The 23,091-nt window shown below is 41.1% G+C and overlaps 1 protein-coding gene across 1 annotated transcript in view; it reads right to left on the bottom strand.

Moving 5' to 3' along the window:
- The window catches only part of LOC119485245 (neuronal membrane glycoprotein M6-a-like), a 25,429-nt gene extending 18,468 nt beyond the window's left edge, over positions 1-6,961 (bottom strand). The window contains exon 1 of the mRNA XM_037764685.1: positions 6,809-6,961. Within this exon, the coding sequence (XP_037620613.1) occupies positions 6,809-6,845 (37 nt within the window). The 5' untranslated portion in view covers positions 6,846-6,961. The remainder of the gene's footprint in view (positions 1-6,808) is intronic.
- Positions 6,962-23,091: the final 16,130 nt, after the last annotated feature.

Here is a 23,091-nt window from a genome sequence, read left to right as displayed (position 1 = left end):
GCTGGGATGTTGGGAACTTCCTCTTTCTTTCCATCTAAAATGGACGTCAAAGGTGAAAGCACATTTTGTAAAAAGAGGAGAGGTACATCAAATATTGTTTGTCTTTTTTTTTTCTTTTTTACTATGATAATCATATATTTTCTTGTTTATCAACATGTCAATTATAGTGGACACCAAGGCCATAATGGACTTAATGAGTCCACATTGTTGTAGGAGACAGAACTGAAGCAGAGAGGATTCTTTACCAGATAGTTGAGGGAAATTCAGATTTGGACCCGTCAGATGAGACGGATTGGGATGAGTTTGAACCCGTAGTAGAAGAAGATCGTAACAAAATACTATAAATTATATTTACAGTAAATGGGTAATTCCATGTCATGTAACGCCCATAATTTGCACATATTGCTATGTATCACTAACATTTACCCGCCTTTACCCTAAACTGAAAACTAATTTTTTTAGATGTCTAAATACGTTTTGCTGCTGCTACCGTCCACAGCAGTTCCAACACGTTCTCATCCCAACTCGTCACATACCGCTGCTTTGTCACGCCCCTTGGCATCACTTTATTTTTGGCATCATAACCACATACGATAGGTGACAAAACCACTATAATTTAGGTTTAGGAAATAACTACATGGTTGGGCTTAAAAATGCTACGTTTGTACAGTGAAAAAGACACTGAATGTTAAGAACAGGGGACACAAACAGCGTTCTCCTGGATAGAAGCCTTGTGTTAGTTGGACCATCCACCTCCCCTCCCTACATGCCCGGTATGTCTCTTTCACTCTTTAAACTACGTCACCACACCCCCACTCACGTTCTCTGAGCGTTTACTGATGTACCGGATGGGTTTACATTATAGTTAATGGAACGCCCGGTGCGTCCGACACTAAAGGGTGCCTTGTGTGGCGGTATCACACGCTGAGGGCTATGACAAAGCCTCGGTATTTGACACTCTGGGAATGAGAACTGGCTGGCATTTCATTGCTTTGCTTCCGTGACGGTGTTATATTACATGGAATTACCCATTTACTGTAATATAATTTATAGTATTTGTTAACATGAATCCAGAATGATATATTTTTTTGTTTTTCAATTACGTTTAATGTATTCTCGGTTTAATATCACTCTACAGCCAAATTCTGTCAATGTTTTGTATCTTCTAAATTCGGCCACTACAGTGGACATGCTGTAAAATTAAAATTGAAAAAGTCTAAATTTTAAGATTTTCTTTCAACCCTAGACATGAAGGGAATCCTCCAAAAAGAAGTTGGCAGACACTTTTTTTAACTTGGTTTCCTGGAGGCTAGAAAAGGTGATTAATGATGAAACTTCACAGCTTTATCTCCTAATTAGCCTGAATGAGTCATCTGATAGGAGACATTTTAAGGCAGATAAGAGACTGATTTTATCGTCTTCATGTGATTGGAGAGTCTTGAATGTGATCTGTGACTGTCTGTGTCTGTGCTGGGAACAGGGACTTAGGACATCTATACTGGAATGGTCAATGTTCAGGACACTGTAATATGTTGAAACTCACACTTTTTGACATAACAGACATGGTCTATTGTGCACATGCACATGATTTGCTAATGTATTTGCCTGATAACAGTATAATAGTAGAAACAAGCAAATACTGTACATTTAAAAGTTCTTTACTTATAATATTATAAGTATGATATGAATGTAATATTCTGTGATCACACTTGAGAGATGCAGACTTTAGAATATTAAAGAATATTGTCTGGTGTTTATATGGCAGCTTATCTAATGAGAGTAAATACAGGTGTGTATTCACTTCTTTACCTTTACCTGAGGAAATAATTCCAGCCATATCATAACTTTTTCAGTAAATACTTTTCCACTCTTACTCAAGTAGTTATTTTGATGACTACTTTTACTTATACTTGAGTACATTTACTAGTTGGGTGCCATTTCTGGCTACTCTACCCACCACTGTTTATAAACCACAAGTATTCAAACCTCTTTAGACCATCACAGGACACTGAAACTCAGACACCACACAGATAAAATAAAGAAGGCTATTACACTAAGATATTTTTACTGTTAAAAGGAAAATCCCCCCTGAAATAGTTATTTTTCTTTATTTTAATTGTGTAAATGGAGAATTTGAACCACTGCCTCCTTGAGCTAAACGGCACAGAGACCGACTGTAGTGATGATGTCATCCACAGACTAATGTTGGAGCGGCTCCATAGACGGAGAAAAAACTGGAAACACTGCCAGGACTCTATGACAGCAGTGATATGGAAGGATTTTTTGATGAAACCCCACATTCAAATACAAGTCAAGATATAGAATACGGCAAGCTCATATACTGTAGCTCATATATCTACTGAGAGTGTCACCAGACCACACCTTTATGTTTGTGTGAGTATGAAGGTTTCTCTGTGCATTAATAAAAAGTCAAACATTAAAAAAAGATAACATCGAACAAAGCGCCCCGTACACAATAACAGGGTCAGCTTAGATATATTTGGTACTGGAGCCTTTCAAACAGTGGGGCTAAAAATCTAGATCAGGGAAGGACATGTGATCATTACAACCAAAAAGTTGAGTGCTCAGTAAATTTCATGTCCATGTGCTCATCAGATTTAGAGGTATTTTACGTACAAAGATGACATTCTGACCTGTGAGTGGTGCTAGAGAAAAGCTCACAGAGTATTCATTATCAGCAATCTGCAACCTGATATCTGGATATTTGTTACAAGTGGAAGTTTTGGGCTCGTGTTGGTACAAGCTATTTGCTGGCAGTCTGCACAGAAACTGGTGATATCTGGTTCAAAGACTTAGTGGGACAGACCACCCACTAGCAGGGTAATAATCTATTATTATTATAATCAATAAATCGGGTTAACCTCTTCCATCCAGGGTTGGTCATAATACAGCCCAGTTAGCCAGCTGCTCATACTGTGTAAATGTGATACACTCACAGGCAGCAGATTGGATCTAAGCTGGTTTTCATTTCTTCTGTCAATTGAAGGTAATGAAATTACCTTCAGAGAGGAAGAAACAGAGCCCATATTTCAGTGGCTTCCTCCTCTGCTCCTCTCCCTCTCTCACCCTCTGTGGGCCTGCTGAGTCAATTTGTATTGACTTATTCTCCTCTCCATTAAATTCCTTTCTATTAGTGGTCATAATAATGAAATGGATATGAGGCAAATACACAAAGTCCACTTTCAGTTGTATGTCTCCTGTCGGTTAACCCTTTGACTTCTACAATACATTAGAAATTTTTTTTTCAAATCGTTCAGGGCAAGTAATGCAAGTAATTATTGTCTTTTCTGCAGGTATAAAAAGTGGCCACATGATGTATCTCTGAAACCAATTCACATACCATCAGTGTTTCTTAAAGCACACTTAAAGAATGATGACGTCTGTTCACCTGTGTCCATTGTGTCCGTATTAATCCGTCTCAATTACTTTGAATGGTAAAAATGCACTGAAATCATGTACCCAACCATGTCAGGAGGAGAAAATACAGTACCATTAAAGCTGTAACATGAAACTTTAATGATTCCTGTAGATAATTTGGGGATTTAGGGATTTGAACACTACCTGCAGTGGAGTGTGTATATGGGTCATTTTTCAGCCCCACCCGCAGTAATAATCACAGCAGTAATTAGCTGCTGTTTTTCTGTGAACGTGCTGGTCTTCCTGTAATTTAAATCCTTTTCCAGAGAGATGTCCTCGTACCTTGTTCTTCTACTTTATTCATTGTTTAATCAGCTCAGTGTGAACTTTGACCTTTAAACAGAGGGAGCAAAAACATGTTGGCTAACTAATAGATTGCGACATGCCAACAGCAGGATATACTGTAGGCCTATTTGGAAACCATTACGATGACAGAGAGCAAGACCCCATAAAAGCTCATCAGATGGGCCGTTGTAATAATGTCAGCTACAGCCTATATTTCTTCACATGTTGTCAAACTGGCACCATTAAAAGTATGTTGAATGACTGAGTTGGACTGAGTTAGACTCTGAGCAGGAGTACGGTATTTGCCTGGAATTCATCTCACGCAGTATCTTTACCTATCTGTTAACTTTTCTGCGACCTGGACGCTTTTGTCCTGCTGAATGTTCATGTCAGACCGTAACTTGTAATTTCCTGATTGACCAAATGCTGTCTGGAACGATAAATTAAATTACAGAGGACCACAGTCAATATTTCATTCACCACCTCCCTCTGTAATGTTAATCCATCAGATTGCGACTTAAAAGAACCATAGTCTCACAGAAAGCACCTGAATGTCGTGCTATAGATAGATAGATAGATAGATAGATAGATAGATAGATAGATAGATCGATAGATAGATAGATAGATAGATAGATGCATACTGTATAGATAGATAGATAGATAGATAGATAGATAGATAGATAGAGATATCATAGATAGATATATAGATAGCTAGATACTTTATCTATTTCCGGGAGGAATTAATAACATCCTGTACGGCATTCATCGGTCCAATCCATGTGATGTATTCACCAGTTAACCAATGGAAAACTCTAAATAACACTTGGACAACACAGAGGCAGCCTGCATCTGGCTGGGATTAAGTTTCACTCTAATTGTGTTGCATGATTCCATTTTCAACTTGTTAACTAATTCAAGATCATTCATTTAATCCATTTGTATTATTTCATTGACTCAGACTAGACACACATAACAATGAACATGCTGTAAAATAATTAGTAGACTGTTTAACCAGACTTTAATGTTACATTTTGCACAGATGAATTGTTTATTATTAATGGTATTAGCCAGCAACACATCTGTGCCAGTCGTCTGTTATCACATGTGCTCAGTATGTGCACGAGCTTAACGGTTAAACTCTGTTTTAAACTGATTTAAGACCTACACCAGGTCCCTGACATACAAACAATTTGACAAATTCTCTAAATAATAAACTGTGCATCCGAGCATTAGAAATGTGGAAAAATACCAAAATGTCATCAATACTAAATTAAAGCTAATTCATCAACTCAAAATGAAGATCATGTACGTCATACGGGAGTGTGTACTCTCTCTCTTCATGTCTCTAACAGCCGCTCTGCATCACTTGCTGTCTCTGTCTTGTTTCATAGATTTTCCTCCATCTCTCCTTCTCACCTAACCTGCCATATTTCATCACACACACACACACACACACACACACACACACACACAGTGTTGATCCCATTTATTAAAACTAGAAGATGAGGGAGAGAAGAGGGAGGCCAGTCAAGGAGGATGTAAAAAGAAAGCAACGAAGATGGAAAGAATGACGCGGGTGTGGGATGGGAAGGAGTTGATGATGGGAACTAGATGAAAGGATGAACAGATGAACAGAAGGAGAGGGGGTGACAGCCAGAAAAGACAAAATGCTGGCTGGGATGAAAAATCATGTTTGCTTGAAACATCATGCCTCCCCGTTCTGCTTTCTGATTGGCTAAAACAGGTTCCTTCCAGAAAAAATACTTGAACCCACCTATCGCACAACCGAAGACAATTCCATCAGCGGTGTTACCATGGATACAGTGTTAATAAACGTTAATACAGTGATAAATGCAAATAATTGCTTATTTTCATCAAAAACATCTCCGTCCTCGAGTGCATTTCTGAATCCGTATGAGCGGCGCCGCTCTTTTCAGACTGAAGGTGCAATGAAGAAAATGGACACGCCCATTTTTACCACCGACAGCAACAATAATAACACGGGAGGGTGCGATAAAAAACATGAATACGCCATCTGCAACAATAAAAACCAACATACAGCCAGAGATTACTTGTGATTCCAATGAAATGTGTTAGAATAGAAATAGGCACAAAAAAATGGATTGTAGGAAGAGAGGGAGGGAAGTGACAGAGTGAGATGGAGGTGAGCGAGAGATGGGTCCAAATAGAGGGTTAGGGAGAGGGAGACAGAAAAAAGATAGACAGAGAGACAGACAGACAGAGCCAGAAAATCCAGTCTGAAATCCAGTGAGTCAGAATGACTGAAGAAAAAAAATAGATAAAGGGAGAGGGCTGTGACAGAGAGGTATGAAGAAAATGGAGGGACAGGGTAGGGAGCGACACAGACAGCAGAAAAAAAGGGAGACATGCAGAGAGCGAGGGAAAGAGGAGAGGAAAAGGCGTTCAGACAAGCGTGAAGCATCAACAATGGAGGCTAACAAAGAAAATCCCAATGGAGGCATCAATCACTGCTCCACTTATCCCTCCTCCCTCGCATTTTTAGTCTTTATTGCAAGGTTTTACCCCACACTCTATCGCCCTCTTCTACCCCTTTTCCTCCCCCCCCCTGCCACTCCCACCTCCTCCATCCATCCATCCATCTATCCATCCATCCATCCATCCATCTGTCTATCCATCTGTCCATCCAGCCTCCAAAACAACACCAACCCTCCGGTGTCTGCCATCTCCTCTCATCCTCAACCCAAACAATCTGCTTATTTAAGCATCCATTCATCGAAACACACAACAAAACAAGGTTATATAATCTGTGCTGAATTATCATTAGCAGACATATAGATGGCACGATTAAAATTCACAGCCTTATCGTTCCACTTCTTCTGGGATAAAAAAAGAGGAAAACAGTCAATATGAAAATGTACAAATTAAATGTACAGAGGGAAAAAAACATGCTTTTTTTTTTTTTCTGCAGGACATGTCTGCTGTCTTCTTTCTCTATGCTCACAACACACACAAAGGAATCCCACGATATCGAGAGGAACGGCTGAACAGAACAATGGCTCAGCTGATCCAAGATAGAAATGAACACATTACTCTTCCATCTTACCTTTCTGGCTCTGCGATTCATCCATGTTTTCCTCCATTGTGGCCAGTTACAGTCCCTTTGTCTCTGTTTAGTGTGAAGCTGTTTAAAGCCCCGTGCTAGCTCTCAGCACACTGTGTGTATGTGTGTGTATATGTGTGTGTGAGTGTGTGTGTATATGTGGGAGGCTGTGTGTGAGCCCTGTAGATGATGGAGGCTCAGGGAAGTCCCTGTTTCAATGCTCTGCTCTCTCTCTCTAGCATCCCACCTCTGTATCCATCTATAGCTTTAGCTTTCTATACACATACTGATTTAAATTAAGTAATAATATGTAACGTGTTATATATGGATAAAAAAATACAAAGCCAAGCAAAATACAACAATTTTTTCTTAATATAAAGCTGTTTCTTTGGGACATTATTAGATACAAAATAAAAATTAGAGAACAACTGAAAAAAACTAGAACATGTTTACACAATTTAATGTTCAAAAAACACATTATTTTTCTCCTCCTGTCTGTCTGAATATACCTGTATTCACTGTCTGTCTGAAACGCTCCGTTTTAGCGCCTGTCTCTTTAAGACCCCCCCTCCTGAAGAAACCCAGACTGCTCTGATTGGTTAGAGAGAAAAATATGGTGCACCTTTTCAAAGGTAGTTCTCAAGCTGTGGGCGGTATATTCTAATGAGCCTGCATGTGACATAGGAAGGGGAGCCACATCTGATTGGCTGGTTGAATCACATGTTTTTTCTGATCTAGACAGCCCACAGTGAACTGACTGAGTTGTCTTATTTCACAGTTGGTGGATTGGGAGGCTCTGATATGTCCCCTTTAATAAATAAACAAGTGAATAGCGGTTGATGTAAGTCTATATTCACTCTATGAATAAGGCACTCTGACAAGTTCTAAGATTTGCAAATACTGACACATAAAGAAAGCATACGCAGACTAGAAAGGAAACCTTGAAAGCTCATTTTTAGGTGCATACTTAAAGTTACTTATAAGTTCCTCTGGTGTAGTTAGAGGACAAAAATGTCTGCGTCGAAAACTACCATGAAAATATTATATATTAATATTCTTCTCCACTTTCACTGAGTTAAATCTTTTATCCAACATCAATCCTGATCTTAACTACAGAATTTTCCTTAATTTTCTAGAATTTTGACCCTTTAAATGTTTGTTTGCATAATGCCCCTGTTGTTTTTTCTGAAAAAAAAAGAATTATTTTCTGTATACTAAATGCTAAATACTGTATATACTGTAATGTATACTAAATGCTAGTATATAGGGGAAATTGTTTTTTTCTTTCTTTCAGTCTGTGATATATCAATGATTAGCAACAACATAGATTTTGATGCATTATTATTTTTTGTGCAGTGTCACATTAATAAAAAAAAACTCCCTCTTGATACATTGGAGGACAAAATTGTCCACTACTAAAACTGCCATATATGAATATTATATTCCACTTTCACTGAGCTAAAACTTTTAACCAACTTCATTCATTATCTGTAACTGCTTATCCCATCGGGGTCGGTGGGGGGGTCTCTGTAGCCAATTTCAGCTGACATTGGGTGAAGGTGGGGGACACCCTGGACAGGTCTCCAGACTATCACAGGGCCGACACATAGAGACAGACAACCATTCACACTGACATTCACACCTACGGGACATTTAGAGTCAACAATGAACCTAACCTGCATGTCTTTGGTCTGTGGGAGGAAACCAGAGAACCCGAAGAAAACCCACGCTAACACAGGGAGAACATGCTAACCCCTCACAGAAGGGCCCCAAGCCGGATTTGAACCTGCAACCTAGCTGTGAACCTAGCTGTGAGGTGACAGTGATAACCACTACACCATCATGCAGCCCTCTCATAGTTCAGTCCTGATCATAACCGCCAAATATTCAGTCATTTTCATAATTTAAAATGACAATTTTTGAGCTGATGCCACTATGTTTTTCACTGAAAAAATAATTACACGAAAAATGAATTAGATCAGTTGCCATTTACTAAAAGCTAGAGGGATATATCATAGTCTGGAACATGTCAATAATTAGCAGCAACATTGATTTTGAGGCATTGTTACTTTTTGTCAGATTTGAATATAAACTCCCTCTTGTTGCCTTAGAGGACAAAAATATCCCCTTCCTAAAACTGCTATAACAATACTATATATTAATATTATTTTCCACTTTCACTGTAAATTTCTTTAACCAACTATAGTCCTGATCATAACCACCAAATATTAATTCATTTTCAGAATTGTAACCCTTTAAATGCCAGTTTATTTACATAATGCTACTGTCAGTCTAGGATATGTCAGTGATTAGCAACAATATTGATTTTGATGCTTTTTTATTGTTTGTGCAATATTAGATTAAATAATCTCACCTGTTTATCTCATCTTCAAAGCTCAGTAGCCCATACTGTAACTCATATACAGATATGTACTGCACCTAGGAGCTACAGTATATTCTCTACTATTCTATTGAGTTTGAAGGCCTGCGCATGCACATGTGAGAATGGGTGGGTGGGTGAAGGTGTGTGTATGAGAGACAGGGAGGGGAGAATTGTGACGTGCAGTACAATATAATTTCAAAAACACACACACACACACACACACACACACACACACACACACACACACACATACACGCCTGCAGTGCTCCATAATACAGCAGCAATGCCCCTATACTGGAAATCAAGAAAATAGCATATATTTGCCCCATAGGGTAAATATAGGGAAGCCCTGGAAGGAAAGCGAGAATTTCTTTTTTTTTCTGCTGATCCATTTTCAATGTCTGATCTAAATGATTTCCTCTACTGTGTTTATGACTTAGGAACAGGTGGAAAGACTTTTTGCCAGGATAATCTTTCTAAGTTCCTTTTTTTGTCAGTAAAACAGGTAAAATAGGTCAATTAAAGGTTTTAGGCTGATTTTTCCAAGTTCCTTTTTTTTTTATTTGCCTCTTAGGGGAAACAGGTGGAAGAATTTTTCCACGCCTTTGTTGTTGTAATACTTATTTTGTCCACCATAGTGCACCACTACCCCATGTTCTAAATAGTACTAAGCATTCAGGTTTTCTTCCAGGTGAGTTTTATTTCTCCACGCACTCTAAATACAAGGTAGGTATAGAGTCTATAGACTGTTTCAACGGCATTGCGTTGCTAGGCAACAGATTGTGTCCATGTTTACTTCCTGTCAGTTTATGTCATTCACATACACTGTAACAGGAAATAAACTGGGACACATCTGGACGTTTACAACTGTGAAATGGTCAAACGTTATATAGTCTGTTAGCAAGTTATGTCAAATTACTGTCATGTCAAAGCCCATGTTTAAAGCCCTGGACAGGCTCCAGTATGTCCAGAACTCAGCTGCCAGGGTTCTCACCCGCACTAGGCCCCGGCAGCACATCACCCCTACACTCATCCACCTTCACTGGCTTCCAATCAAGTCCCGCATCATCTATAAACTCCTCATTCTCATATACAAATCCTCCATGCCCCTCAGAACCTAACCGACCTTCTCCACCCCTACACTCCATCTTGGAAACTATGATCCTCCGACACTGGTCTGCTCTCCACCCCCCACACCCGTCTGAGAACATTTGGCGACATAGCCTTCAGCGTCGCGGCCCCTGCCCTCTGGAACTCTCTCCCTCCTGAAATAAGAAATAATTCATCCCTGGACATTTAAAAAAAACACCTCAAACACCTCCTGTTCATCAAGGCCTATGATCTCAGCTGACTCTTCCTACACATCACTCCATCTTTAATTCCAGTGTGCCTAGAAGCACAAGGCAAAGCATTGGACACTTCTCCAATTAAAGAACTCTGATTGGCTCTTTGTTTTGTGGCCTTCACGTAAATACAACAGGAGATCCCATCGTAAATGCTGAACATGTTTAATGTTTACGATTTGAAATCGGTGCGTCCAGGATGGACTTCCGAGCCGATTAGGGGATGTTTAAAACAGTCTTAAAGTGTCAGCAGGCAGTATATTTTTGGCATCAATGGGAAAAAAATCCATAATAACCTTTCAGATTATTGTAATTCAATTGTTCTGAGAGAAAACTAGACTTCTGCACCTCCTCATGGCTCTGTTTTCAGGATTTAAAAAAATCTAGCCTGTGACGGGAGACTTTGACCAATCACAGGTCATTTCAGAGAGAGAGCATTCCTATTGGCTGTGCTCCGGTCATGTGACCAGAACTTGGGGTTCCTTCACCAGATTTTAAAATGGCAGCGGCGTCACAAACTTTCTCATTTTACTGCTAAACCGTGCACTACAAGATGATTCTGAAAACATCTGAGGAGAGAAATAGGCATTAACATAACAGAATATTGATTCATATTTGATCAGCGCTGCCTAGTTTGACCGTTTGGTCGGAGTTCGTGAGTGATTGACAGCTGGCTCTCGTAGATGGCAGCTGGACAGCAGACCTCAGATCAGCTCTTACTGCTTTTTTCCCTGTGAAATCTTGCAGATGCCGTTAGGAGCATCGGAGGACACCGGAGGACACCGGAGGACACAGAGGAACGTGATTTTTTTCAGGTTACCTGTTTCATGCACTACTGTCACGATATAGCAACCGTTTTATAAAAATAACTTTTTATGTAATTAGCTGATTTTCCCTCCCAAAAGTAGAAGTAATTTTCTTTAATATAACTTATCCTTACCCCTCCAAGTCAAAATAAAGCTAATAGAATTGGTGTACATCATCTGAGCTGGGAACCTGAAGATTAATTTGAGATGCAGCTCAGACGCTATCCCATCTTGGATAACCTACCAATCCTGCAGAAACCTCCTTACTGTAAACCTAGCTAGGAAAGCCATCCATGCTTTGAATGCTCCAGGTCTCTAGTTTGTGGTCAAGTTTCAAAATGGGGACTAACATCATCACACATGAATACAGATGGGCTATTGAAGCTCAGGAGGTAGACACAAACACACACACAAGGCGTGGTCCAAGGTAGCTTTGGAGCTTCTTTTCCTAGGAAGTCAGAGGTTGAGAGTGACAACATTTACTTAGAAGTAATCATGATTTTAATCTGGTTTTGTAAGGTATTTTATACTTTGGAATATCACCCACCACAAGTAGTGATTACCCAATGACATTTAACATCTCTGTCCTCTATATATATATACATTTTCCCAGCATTTAGTTTGTGATTTTGTTTTTGGGCTGGAGATCTCCGGTAGATAAGTTTTGGTGGTTTTTGGTTTAAGTTAGACACTTTTGAGTTTAGACGGTTGAGCTGGGTGCGACGGCCCACTGCGTGGCTGGCCCAGCAACTTCCCCTTCTTTTGTTCATTTAACCGGGATCTCCAACCTTTTGTTTACTCAGTTACATTTTTTATAGTTACTTTTGTCCTGATTTAAAATAAATTGATTGTTATATAGCCTCTGTTTGTCTGAGAGGCCGTAACATATTTGGGGGCTCGTTCACGCGTTTTTTTCCCCACACTGGCGTTGTGTTGTTGTAAGCTTGTTTAATCTGTTTTCATCGCATCATTTGTGCTTTCCTGAATAACCAATTCGGATTCGGGTACATCCCTAATATAAATAAAGTTGTCTTTACTTTGCTATGATGTTCATGACAACAGTTATTGTTTCTTTATCTGGATGGTTATATTGTTTTAATTCTAAACACTTTTAGACAAGATAAAATTATAATAAATACATAGTACCAAAATAATCAGTTGTAGCTGAATGTCTGCATAGAACTTCACCTACTGCAAAAAATATGTGTTGTCATGAAGGTGAATTCATAAACTTTAACACACATGCACATGCCCACACAGGTTCCCATATAGTGTTTTGACAGTTCTGTGTAAGTCACGCCTACTTTGAGTAAAATAGATAACTGTGTGCTTGGCAGGACCTTTAGGAGAAGGTGTGTCTCAAGAAAAGAACATTTTTCTTAATACTTCTTTCTCATGGGAACAAATGTGTGGGCGTGTGTGTGTGTCTTTGTGTGAACTGATTGTGTAAGTGTGTGTGTGTGTGTGTGTGTGTGTGCACTAATTGTGTAAGTGTGTGTGTGTGTGTGTGTGTGTGCACTGATTGTGTAAGTATATTATAAGTGTGCCTGTATCATAGAAATCTAATCCTAAATCTAATTCTAGTTGTAGTTCTTTTCTCCCTCTTCTCACCTGCCCAATTGCTAATTTAGTAATTTCTTCCTGACACTCCTTTATCTCAAGAGTGTCTTATTCCAATGCTTATTTAGCACCTCACTCCATCACGCTGTTTCGTACACAATAGTATACTTATTTAAGCAACTATTGTTTCAGAACTCATTTATTCCTTTCAGTGGTCCACAGACGATCGTACCCCGTCCACCAGATCACACTGAGTGCCAATCCGGTATAGGATATAGAGTACGACCTTCTTGTCAGTGATCAGAATACACTCACACACACACACCCTCAGTGCAAGAGGAAATGCGTCTTCTCTACCAGGTCACGTTTAGGTGACGGTCCAGGACAGGTGTGCAACTCCTCCTCACCAAAGCCGGAGCTCTGTCTTCAATCACACTCACCAACACACACACTGGTTCTTACCTACTCCAACTATCCTGTAAATCCTTGACCTATTTCTAGATTACAGCCCCTCAGGTGAAGAAACAAGAACTATTCTATATTCTACAGACAGATTACCCTGAACTGCCTCCTTTCCTGAGTGCCAAGGCTGCCTATTAGAATACTTATCCCATCTTGGATGACCTACCAATCCTGCATAAACCTCCTTATTGTAAACCTAGCTAGGAAAGCCGTCCATGCTTTGAATGCTCTAGGTCTCTAGTTTGTGGCTGTAACGTTTCATGAGGCTGTGATTATCCTAGAGGTCACCACAGGTCATTTCACACAGTGAGGACAAGTTTCAAAATGGGGACTAACATCATCACACATGAATACAGTTAGGCTCATTGGATCCACAAGAGTCTCAGCTTTACAGTGATACCCAATTTATATAATTCTAAAACTGTTTAGGGACCCCAGTATGCGGAATTATTCCAATACACCATTTTTAGAACAGGCAAAAATAACACATTTATACTGCATTAAAACAACTGCATGGTCTTTGCCCAAAACTGCAAATAGCTGTCATAAAGTGGGCAAGTCTGTAAAGGGGAGACCCGTGGGTACCCATAAAACACATGTTCAGTCGCATATCTTGAGGTCAGAGGTTAAGGGGCCGCTTTGAAAATGGTCATGCCAGTTTTTCCTCGGCAAAATTTAACCCAAAGAAAACGGAACCTGCTACAGCCTCTGAAAGACAGTAAAGTTGGTCAGGATCGCGTGGGTCTCAGAGAGTTAATGCAGTTACCCACTATGGCCAAATACATCTCACAAGTTGATGTGTCCCTTGATGAAGCTGATGAGCAAAAGCTCCAACACCAAGGCTTCACGAGAATCGATGTTGATCTGAACAAAGGTGTAGGGGGAAAGGACATCTACATTTAGTACAAACGTGGGTCATTACCAATCACCAAGCTCCAAGTTACATTCAACAATGACATGGCTGCTGGACTGATCGATGCAGGGTACAAAAAGATCGATAAAAATCTCAATGCTGGAGCAAAAGGTGACTGTGTCTACCTTTGATACTTCAGAGGGTCCGGAGAGTATGATACTCCCATAGTGGACATTGAGGTCTCTACAAATGCAGATAGTGAAGCCGTGAAGTTTCGGAATGACTTGGAGAGACTGGCCTGTGATCTGAACCGCAAGGCTGGAGGGAACTGGATCCACACCTGGTTGAAGAGAGAGAAGAGAACCTACATCTGTGATGTCACTGTCACTGATTCCTACGGAGCAGATTCCGACTACTTAAAGAATGGTTACATCCGTGTGGATGAAGATACTAACAAGGGTGCAGGAGGATCCGATGTCTTCATCTGGTACCGTCAGACCACCGACCCCGGGCGTGCACTCAGTGATCTGAATGTCTCCACTGATGATGCCGAGTATCATGCCCTTCAGCAGCAGAAATACACGCCAGTGAGTGTTAACCTGAGCGAGAGGACCAAAGGGGACGCGGTGTACCTGTGGTACAAGAAAGACCAAGTCCACAATCCCATTAAGGTGTTCACCCTGCTTCTCAACATGAAGGCTGTCCCAGTGTACGAGAAGGCTGGTGTCACTGTTATCGAAAGATATCTCAGCAGCTCCTGAAAAAATTGCGCGAAAGCGATGGTTTGTTCAGTTCATTTCAGTGTTTTACCCCAAGAGTGACTCATTTTCTCAAACAAATCGATAGAGGATCTCTGAACAAGTCAACAGACCTAACATTTCTGACTCTGCATGGCGCTGTTGTGTGTGTTCGTGCGTGTGTTAATCTCCCGACAGAGGGCGCAGAGGACAGAAGCTGCGCGCAGTTTAAATGATACCAATAGGTTACTGTGTGTGTCACCTAGCATAGTTTTTATAGCATGACTAACTTGAGTTTTGAACTAATGTTTCCCGCCAGTAGGTGGCTAATCACGTGGGGTGTCTCCTAGTGTTAATGTGCATGTACGTTGTTTTGATTTCACATGTAAACAATGGTGTGCTATGACTGTTCTAAGAGATTCGCGTAGCGGTCTCCGAAAAAATCGCGCGAAAGCGCGATTTCTTTGCTCCATAGGAATGAGTGGCAAATCGACGTGAAGAGAGCTCAAAAACACTCATCTTTAGGGCCATACAGAGTCGCCATACTTTAACGTAGAAAAATTATGAAAAGTTTAAACGGGTCACGAGACTTGGGACTTTATTGGGCCTATCAACCCCCTTCTTATAACCTCACTATGGTCCTCAGACCCCCCCCCCAGCACCAAGCACACTGGTCAAAATTTCTTGGGAAATTTTCTAGTTACCTAGGTATAGTTTCTCCTCTGTGTTATTTATTAGTATGATTTTGTGTGCCCCCTTTTAAAGCGTCCTTGGGTTTCTGAAAGGCGCTATATAAGTCCACTTTATTATTATTATTATTATGTCTTTCGTTTGGCTAGAAATGTATTTTAATCAGCGCTGATCTGCCGTTAGCGTTAGCTATACTGAAGTTAGTAGTTAGCCCGCTAGCTAGAAGTGAAAACGGGTTGTTCATGGCTAACCAACAGATACAACCCAGGTTAAGTTGACTGTCTAGCTAACGTTAGTTTACTGTAACATTAGTTTGTATTGTGTTTTGTCACATTGTTTGAGGGAACCAACGCTATAACATTTGGTTACAAAGCATACTGGACGCAATCATCGCTAATGCTAACGTAGCTCCTCAACAATCTAGCCTGTGACAACACATTAGTTCAGGTTGAAAGGACTGTGACTATTGGTAGTTGTTTTTGTTTAAATGTGCTGAATTATAATTGTATGGTTTATTGTTGTAAGAACGATTAAACTAAACTAGCTAATATATGCTATCTTGCTAGGCGCCGACGCGAGTGGCAGCCTGTCTTAGTAGCTCTCCGTGTTTCTACTTTCTTTGTCTTTTTTTTGCTACTTTTTCGTGAATTCTAACTTTCTACTGCGCTTAGTTTTTGTCAGCGATAGAATACTGCACACTTTATGTAAATAGTTTCCTTTTTCACAGCCGTCTTATTTAGTTATTATATTTAGTTAGCCTGACCAACGGACATGATCGGACAACGGACGGTGTATTCGTTTGAAGCGCTCCTCGCCTTTAGGGACCGAGTAGCAGCGCCACCGAAGGATTTACCTGCCGAGATATGGCCACACAGACGGGGATCAAGAGCCGGTGTGATCATGAGGGGGAGGAGGGAGAAGAGGAGGAGATTTAAACCCGTCCTGCCTTCGGTGATCATGGGGAATCTGAGATCTCTGGCCAACAAGACGGACGAGCTAGCAGCCCTGGTGAAAGACCAACGGGAATACCGAGAGTCCAGTGTGTTGTGCTTTACGGAGACATGGCTGAATGGGATTATACCAGACTGCTTAGTGGAACCGGACGGCTTCACGGTGGTGCGAGCTGACAGAGACAAACAGAGCGGTAAAAAGAAAGGGGCTTGCTGTCTTTGTTAACTACAGATGGTGTAATCCCAAACACATCACTGTAAAGGAACGCATCTGTAGCCCGGACATTGAGCTGCTGGCTGTGAGTTTGAGGCCATATTATCTGCCTCGAGAGTTCTCACACTGCGTCATGTGACATGATCAAAAATGACTTGTGCATGATTTATGTTTTATGGTTGTTTTTATTCTATTTTGTATGTTTTATCCTGATTGTTGGTTGTTTGGGTTACTTTTAATATGTAGATTGAAGTGTTTTTAAGATGTCATGAACTAGACCCGTGGACAGCCACACCCCCAATCAAAGAGACTGATTAGGAGAGGAGCGGCAGGTGTGGCGGCGCGCTTGCAATTAGCAGGATGCAGCACAGGTGGAGAGGACAAAAAGGAGAGAGCAGCTCACAGCAGGAGAAGATCTTCAGTCAGAGACAGTCCAGGGACAGCGGTGCAGCAGAACAGCTCTCCTAACTACAACCTACCAGCCCAGTGACCTGAGAGTTCTTGTGAGACTACATGCAGCAGACCGTGTCCGCCAGGGGCGGACGCATACACATGCTGTTATGTCCACAAAAACAGGTTATAAACTAACACCGTGTCCTAACTGGATGCGAGCGTCCGACTATCGCGCTGCATCGCGCATCTGACGCTCTCTGTCCACTGAATACCTTAAATCTGCACTTCTGTTACATCATGTAAAAAAAAACAGGAACATATCAGCTGTGAGCTCCAGATTAGACTGGAGCTGGAGACGTAACCACCTCAAAGATGGGTTAGTAGTAGGCCTACGTGTTATCTTCCTACGTTCGTACTTTTTTTTTTTATCAGAAAACACACGTTTTATTTGTGATATTTACTGGAAATAACATACGATATAGCCAAGAGCAAGAGGTTGTTATCTAGTGATGTTCTCCAGCCAGCTGCCACCTTATTTAGGTTTTTGACGTACTGTAGGCTACAGATAACTCCTCAGGCACGCCCTGCGTCTTGCTTGTGCCAGGGTCAAAATTTGCACACACGGGTGCCGAGATAAAGTAAACAGGGAGTTAAACAACACATTAATCTAACAGTCTGACTGATTTCTTCACAAGTATAATTTAAGTTAATAAAGACTAAATGTGGATGTTTCTCTCACCAGTTGTTGTCTCTGCTCAGCCTGCTGTAGTGTAACATTAGTCCATTGTTTTATTCCACGATACTGAATAATCCTAACAGGTAGAAAAAGTAAGATGTGAGAGGAGCACAGGATGCTTTTTACTCTCTTGGTCCTAATTGGGCTTGAATGCACCAGGTTTGTAGGTCTACTTTCTCTCATTTTTTTCTATTGAGCTAGATTAAAAAAAACAACAAAGAAAACAAACACGCAAACGGAGCGGATCAAAACGAGGCTTCTTACTGAAATATTGTCGTGGCGGTTCATATTTCCCAGAGTTTCCATGGTTGTCTCTTTGCGCTGTGTGTTCGTATTTGATTTGAGACATTAGTGAGGTGGCTGTTATATTTCTTGACAGGTAGATCGTAATAAAGTTTCACTAGTGAACGCTACACATATAACTGCGAGCGTCAATGCCTGTGCTGAAAGTGTCAGTAATTAAGTTAATATTTTCATTTACATCCAGGACAACTGACCCGGTTTTCTCGGCTCATGTTATCTAAATTAATCAGCCGTTCCTCTCAATATGAGTGACAGGAAAAAATAGGAACCGTGTATCCGATAGAAGTTCAGACAAAACGTCATGCCGCGCTGTTCAGCGCCGTGTTGCTCGCGGCCAGTTAGGACACTCCAATGGAAAACAATGTAATCAAGCCCAAGTACATGTCCTAGTTGTTTCCTAAATGCAAAACTATCACTGTTTTGTGCTTTATTTTGCATTGCAGTGTTAAGTCCTTCCATTACCAAACTGAATAAATTAATTTTACTTATAGCCTAGCTGTTATTTCAGTTTAGTTTTTTGTCAAGAGAGAATTCAGCTGAGGGGGCACAGTGACCTTTTAGGACGGGCCTGGACCCCCAAGGCCCGCCCCTAACGCCGACACTGTTCTGGAGAGACGACCGAGACGGGCAGACGGCTGGTAGGAGTACGGGAGGAGCTAAAACGCGGACACGGGAGGATCTCTGGATTGGACTGGAGTGGACTGGACTGGATTAAAGAGCCGGATTGGACTGGACTGGATCACTGGATTGGACTGGACTTTTTATAGGGTTTTAACCTTGCTGCTAGTAGCATTTTATTCCTTTTAGCTTTTAGATTAATCATTAATTTTCATGGAGGTGGTGGCAGAGGGCAGGATGAGGAGGGAGGTGGACGCCATCCTGGAGAACCCCTCCCAGCCCCTCCATGATGAGCTAGTCAAGATGAGGAGTACCTTCAGCCACAGACTCATCCCTCCTCGGCACAACACAAAGCGCCTGGGTCAGTCCTTCATGCTGGTAGCCATCAGGCTCCACAACCAAGGCTGACCCCCATATGAGAACTATTAGGGCTTTAAGACCTTTAAACACACACTATCTGCAACCATCTTGGACTCTAACCACTGGCGCACTTTACACTCACCTTACACTATACATCCTATTTACCACTTTATTGCTGACTGCACATATGTACATATTACATTTATTCATTGACGGACTGTACACACTATGTTCACCCATTCACTCTGTATCTCTTATATCTCTATTATTGTTTTATAATTTTTGTTTACCTTTACCTCTCCTGTGATTCACTCTGTTTGCTGATGTTGCTGCTTTGACACCTGACTTTCCCTCCGGGATTAATAAAGGTTCATCTTATCTTATCTAATGTCAGCTGTCACTTGTTGCCATAGCAACAGTAAACATTCGTGTGTGCAAGAATCAAGCTACACTGTAATTACAGATCAGGATTCATCGTATTTAGCACAAAATGCATGATTTTAGTGGTTAGTAACCCCAGTAAACCTATAGAAAATAATTCATTTAATTTGTAATACTTATCATATTACAGAAGCTTTTCAGGATAACATTCAGCAAACTTGTATACAAATTTAAATTCAGCAACATTTTATTTAATAAAACAAAACACAATCAATCAAGAAATGTTAGAAATGAAACTAGGGATATTTAGGGAAGTGGGAGCATTGCGACACGGGAAACAACTGGTGTCCGGCAATGTCATGGATACCATGCAACGCCTTTTCCTTGAGACTGTCAGGCAAAACAAAGGCTGTATTCGAAACCGCATACTAGTAGTACGTACTGATTTGGCCAAAATGTAGTATGTAGTATGCAGTATGCGAACAAAAGCAAAATCTCCAGTATGCCAGAAATACCCGGATGACGTACTGATTTGGAAAAATTCTCCAGTCTGCATCAGACCAGTCTACCTCGCCTACTGTATCCCACAATGCAAAGCGCTGGAACAGTACAGGCTACGGGTACAAAAACAGCAGCCAAAAGCTGCTCGTTTTTTACGTTGTTTGTAGCCATTTCAACACTAAATTCACTTCTGAAAGTTTTTGAGGCGAGAAATCAACTGTGTAGATTATTAATATCGGCAGTTTTACGAAGTTAGATGGCGAATCGAACATTTGTTCCACCGTTGTCGGAGTTTAGAAGCTCCACAGAATACCGTGACAGCCAGCAAGCCGGGTAGTCACGCTCAGAGACCGCTATGAGCTGCTGGAGCTCACTCCGGTCTCGTAGACAAGAGGCTTTTATTTCCTTGTTGACGGATAGTTTGTTTAAATATCACAACACAGATGTCCATTATAAATTAACAGGAACCTGTGTTTATTTGCCTTTTTTCGAGTTAAAAAGCTCCACAATCGCCCGCGGGCGTAGCTCGCTGGAGAGCCGGCCAGTGACGCTCACAGAGCGGCTGCAGAGCAGCAGAGTGGCGAGGGAAAGAGCAGCTTCTGACGGGGCAGAGAGATTCCTGATGAGACAACATGACACTTTTTTAACATTTCTCTAATATCTGGAGGGAGATCAGTCCACTTTTTTTGTTGTTGCTGTAACTGAAAAAGCAGTTTGAGTAAAGTAAACGTTGTGGATGAATGTTTTATATTTCCCGTCTCTCCTCGTTGATGATCCTGTTTGTCAGACTTCTTTATGAGCTGTCAGAATAAATAGTTTAAACCTGCAGTATCTTATAAAGTAAACAAGCAGAACATAAACAACAAAATCAAAGTTGTATTTTTTGATAATATTGTAATAGTGGTACAAGTTTGTTTTTTTGTCCTGTGCTTTAAGAGCTGGTTTTAAGGCTTAAGCCTCGTCTAGCATACTGCTAAATACATCACTTTAACTGTCACATACTGCATACTACTCAGGAACGCAGTATGCAGTATGTATTGTATACTGCATACTGCGCTCCTGAGTAGTATGCAGTATGCGGTTTCAAATACAGCCAAACTGATGTCTCTTCTGTTTACTAAGGGCGTCCTTAGTAACACATTCCACATCTTGGAACTTAAGCCTGTCCCACTGTTTAATGAGCACCACAGCCTTTGAGTTGAATCCTGCTCTTTCACGCCTGGAAGGCCGCCTTCTACGGAACACAAATCACATGATTTTTGAGACGGTGGGATCGAGCTCTTGGCTGCGCTGGAGCTCCTCCAGCGTGAATACAGGAAGTGAGTCTTGCCGTGGTGGCAGCAGATCTTGGGCAGACTGAAATAACTACACAGCCCTGGTTTCAGCAGCCGAATCCCACTGGTCATGAACATCCAGAAGAGCCTTAACAGCATCAGTATCATAATGAAGTTTAAGAGAACTAGCGACTGACACTGGACCTTTAGGCGGAAGGTGTCTTGGATGTCATCATAACTAGCATCCTCAGCCTCAGCAAGAAGGTGCTTGTATATCTTTTTCAGTAAAAGGAATACATTTCTGGAACGCCCTACCAACGGAAATAAAAATACAACCTGACCCGAAAAAGTTTAATGAAAAGGTGAAACACTGGCTGAAACTAAACCAAACCTGTGATCACTGATTATTGATTGGGAACATACATATGTAAATTGATTGTAATGTACAACGTAGTATTGTTTGATTTTATGAATGATGTGCTATTCTGTATTTTTTATTTATTTTCTTTTTCTTAAAAGCCTAACCAGGGACAAGGTCTGCAAATTAGCTATGGCTAGATGTCCTATATACGTTGCATCAGTTGCACTTTAATTAAGTGTAACTATGCCTATGTATTGTCCCTGTCAAATAAACTAAGAAATAATACGGTTGTGACGAAATATCTTGCCACGAAATATCGCGATATAAAAACGTGATGATATGCATCGTCAAGACGAAAAAACTAGATCGCGATATCAGGGCATAATAGATACTACGTACATATGTGGCTCCGGGGCTGAAGCTGCAGCCAGTAAAATCTGGTCTTCCCTCGCCGAAATTGAACCAATCAATCGTAACGCACGGCCGCAGCTTCTATGGAGCTCCACACACATCAACACAGCGCAGTCAGTGAACAGCTGATCAGAGAGGCCGCGGTGGAGAGACGAGTTGAGGCTACGCTTGTTGCTGTAAGTAAGTGCAATAAAACTTTGCAAGTGTAAAGCAAAGATTATTACACCTGTTCAACAAGCATAAACACGATGAAACGGTTAAACATGGAGGAAAGCAACGTTTCGATCTGCTCTGTCCGCTGTCTCTCATCCACCGCTGTTTACACAAGCACAGCGCGTTGGCTCGTTGGCTAACAGCGTGTTGGGTAACAGCGTGTTGGCTCGGCAGCAGCACTTTTTTCAGTCATATATTTTCATCATTCCAGTTTTGTTAAAATGATTGTTATAATACCGTATCGTATCGACCCAATATCGTGTATCGTATCATATCGTATCGTGAGCTGAGTGAATCGTCACACCCCTAATAAATAAAATAAATAAATGATGGACATCATCTTCATCAGCATCCCTTCTTCCACATGGAGGCTATTACACCGACATTAATGTGACAAAGGGGCATTTTGTAGTAATTTTACCACAAGAATAAGAAGTTTGGGTAAATAGATGATAAACGTGTTGTTAGAGTGATGCATCTCTGAGGGTTGAACCCACATCAGGATGTTTACCATTGAGATTTCCGACGGTGTCCTGAAGGCAGCACGTCTCCAGTGTAGAGCAGGGGGCTGTGGCTAGATGCTACACAACGAGGCTGACATACTGATCCACAACTGTTCATGAGCTCTGAACAGACACACTACCGACACTGAAGGTAAGTGAGCCGGGCCGAAGGCTGCAGACACATTATGCACTGAGGACGACAGGGAGACATTGTGTTCCTAGACGGGCTCGTTT

The sequence above is a fragment of the Sebastes umbrosus genome, chromosome 3, assembly GCF_015220745.1.
Source record: "Sebastes umbrosus isolate fSebUmb1 chromosome 3, fSebUmb1.pri, whole genome shotgun sequence".
Taxonomy (NCBI): Eukaryota; Metazoa; Chordata; class Actinopteri; order Perciformes; family Sebastidae; genus Sebastes; species Sebastes umbrosus.
This window is presented reverse-complemented; position numbering and strand designations above follow the sequence as displayed.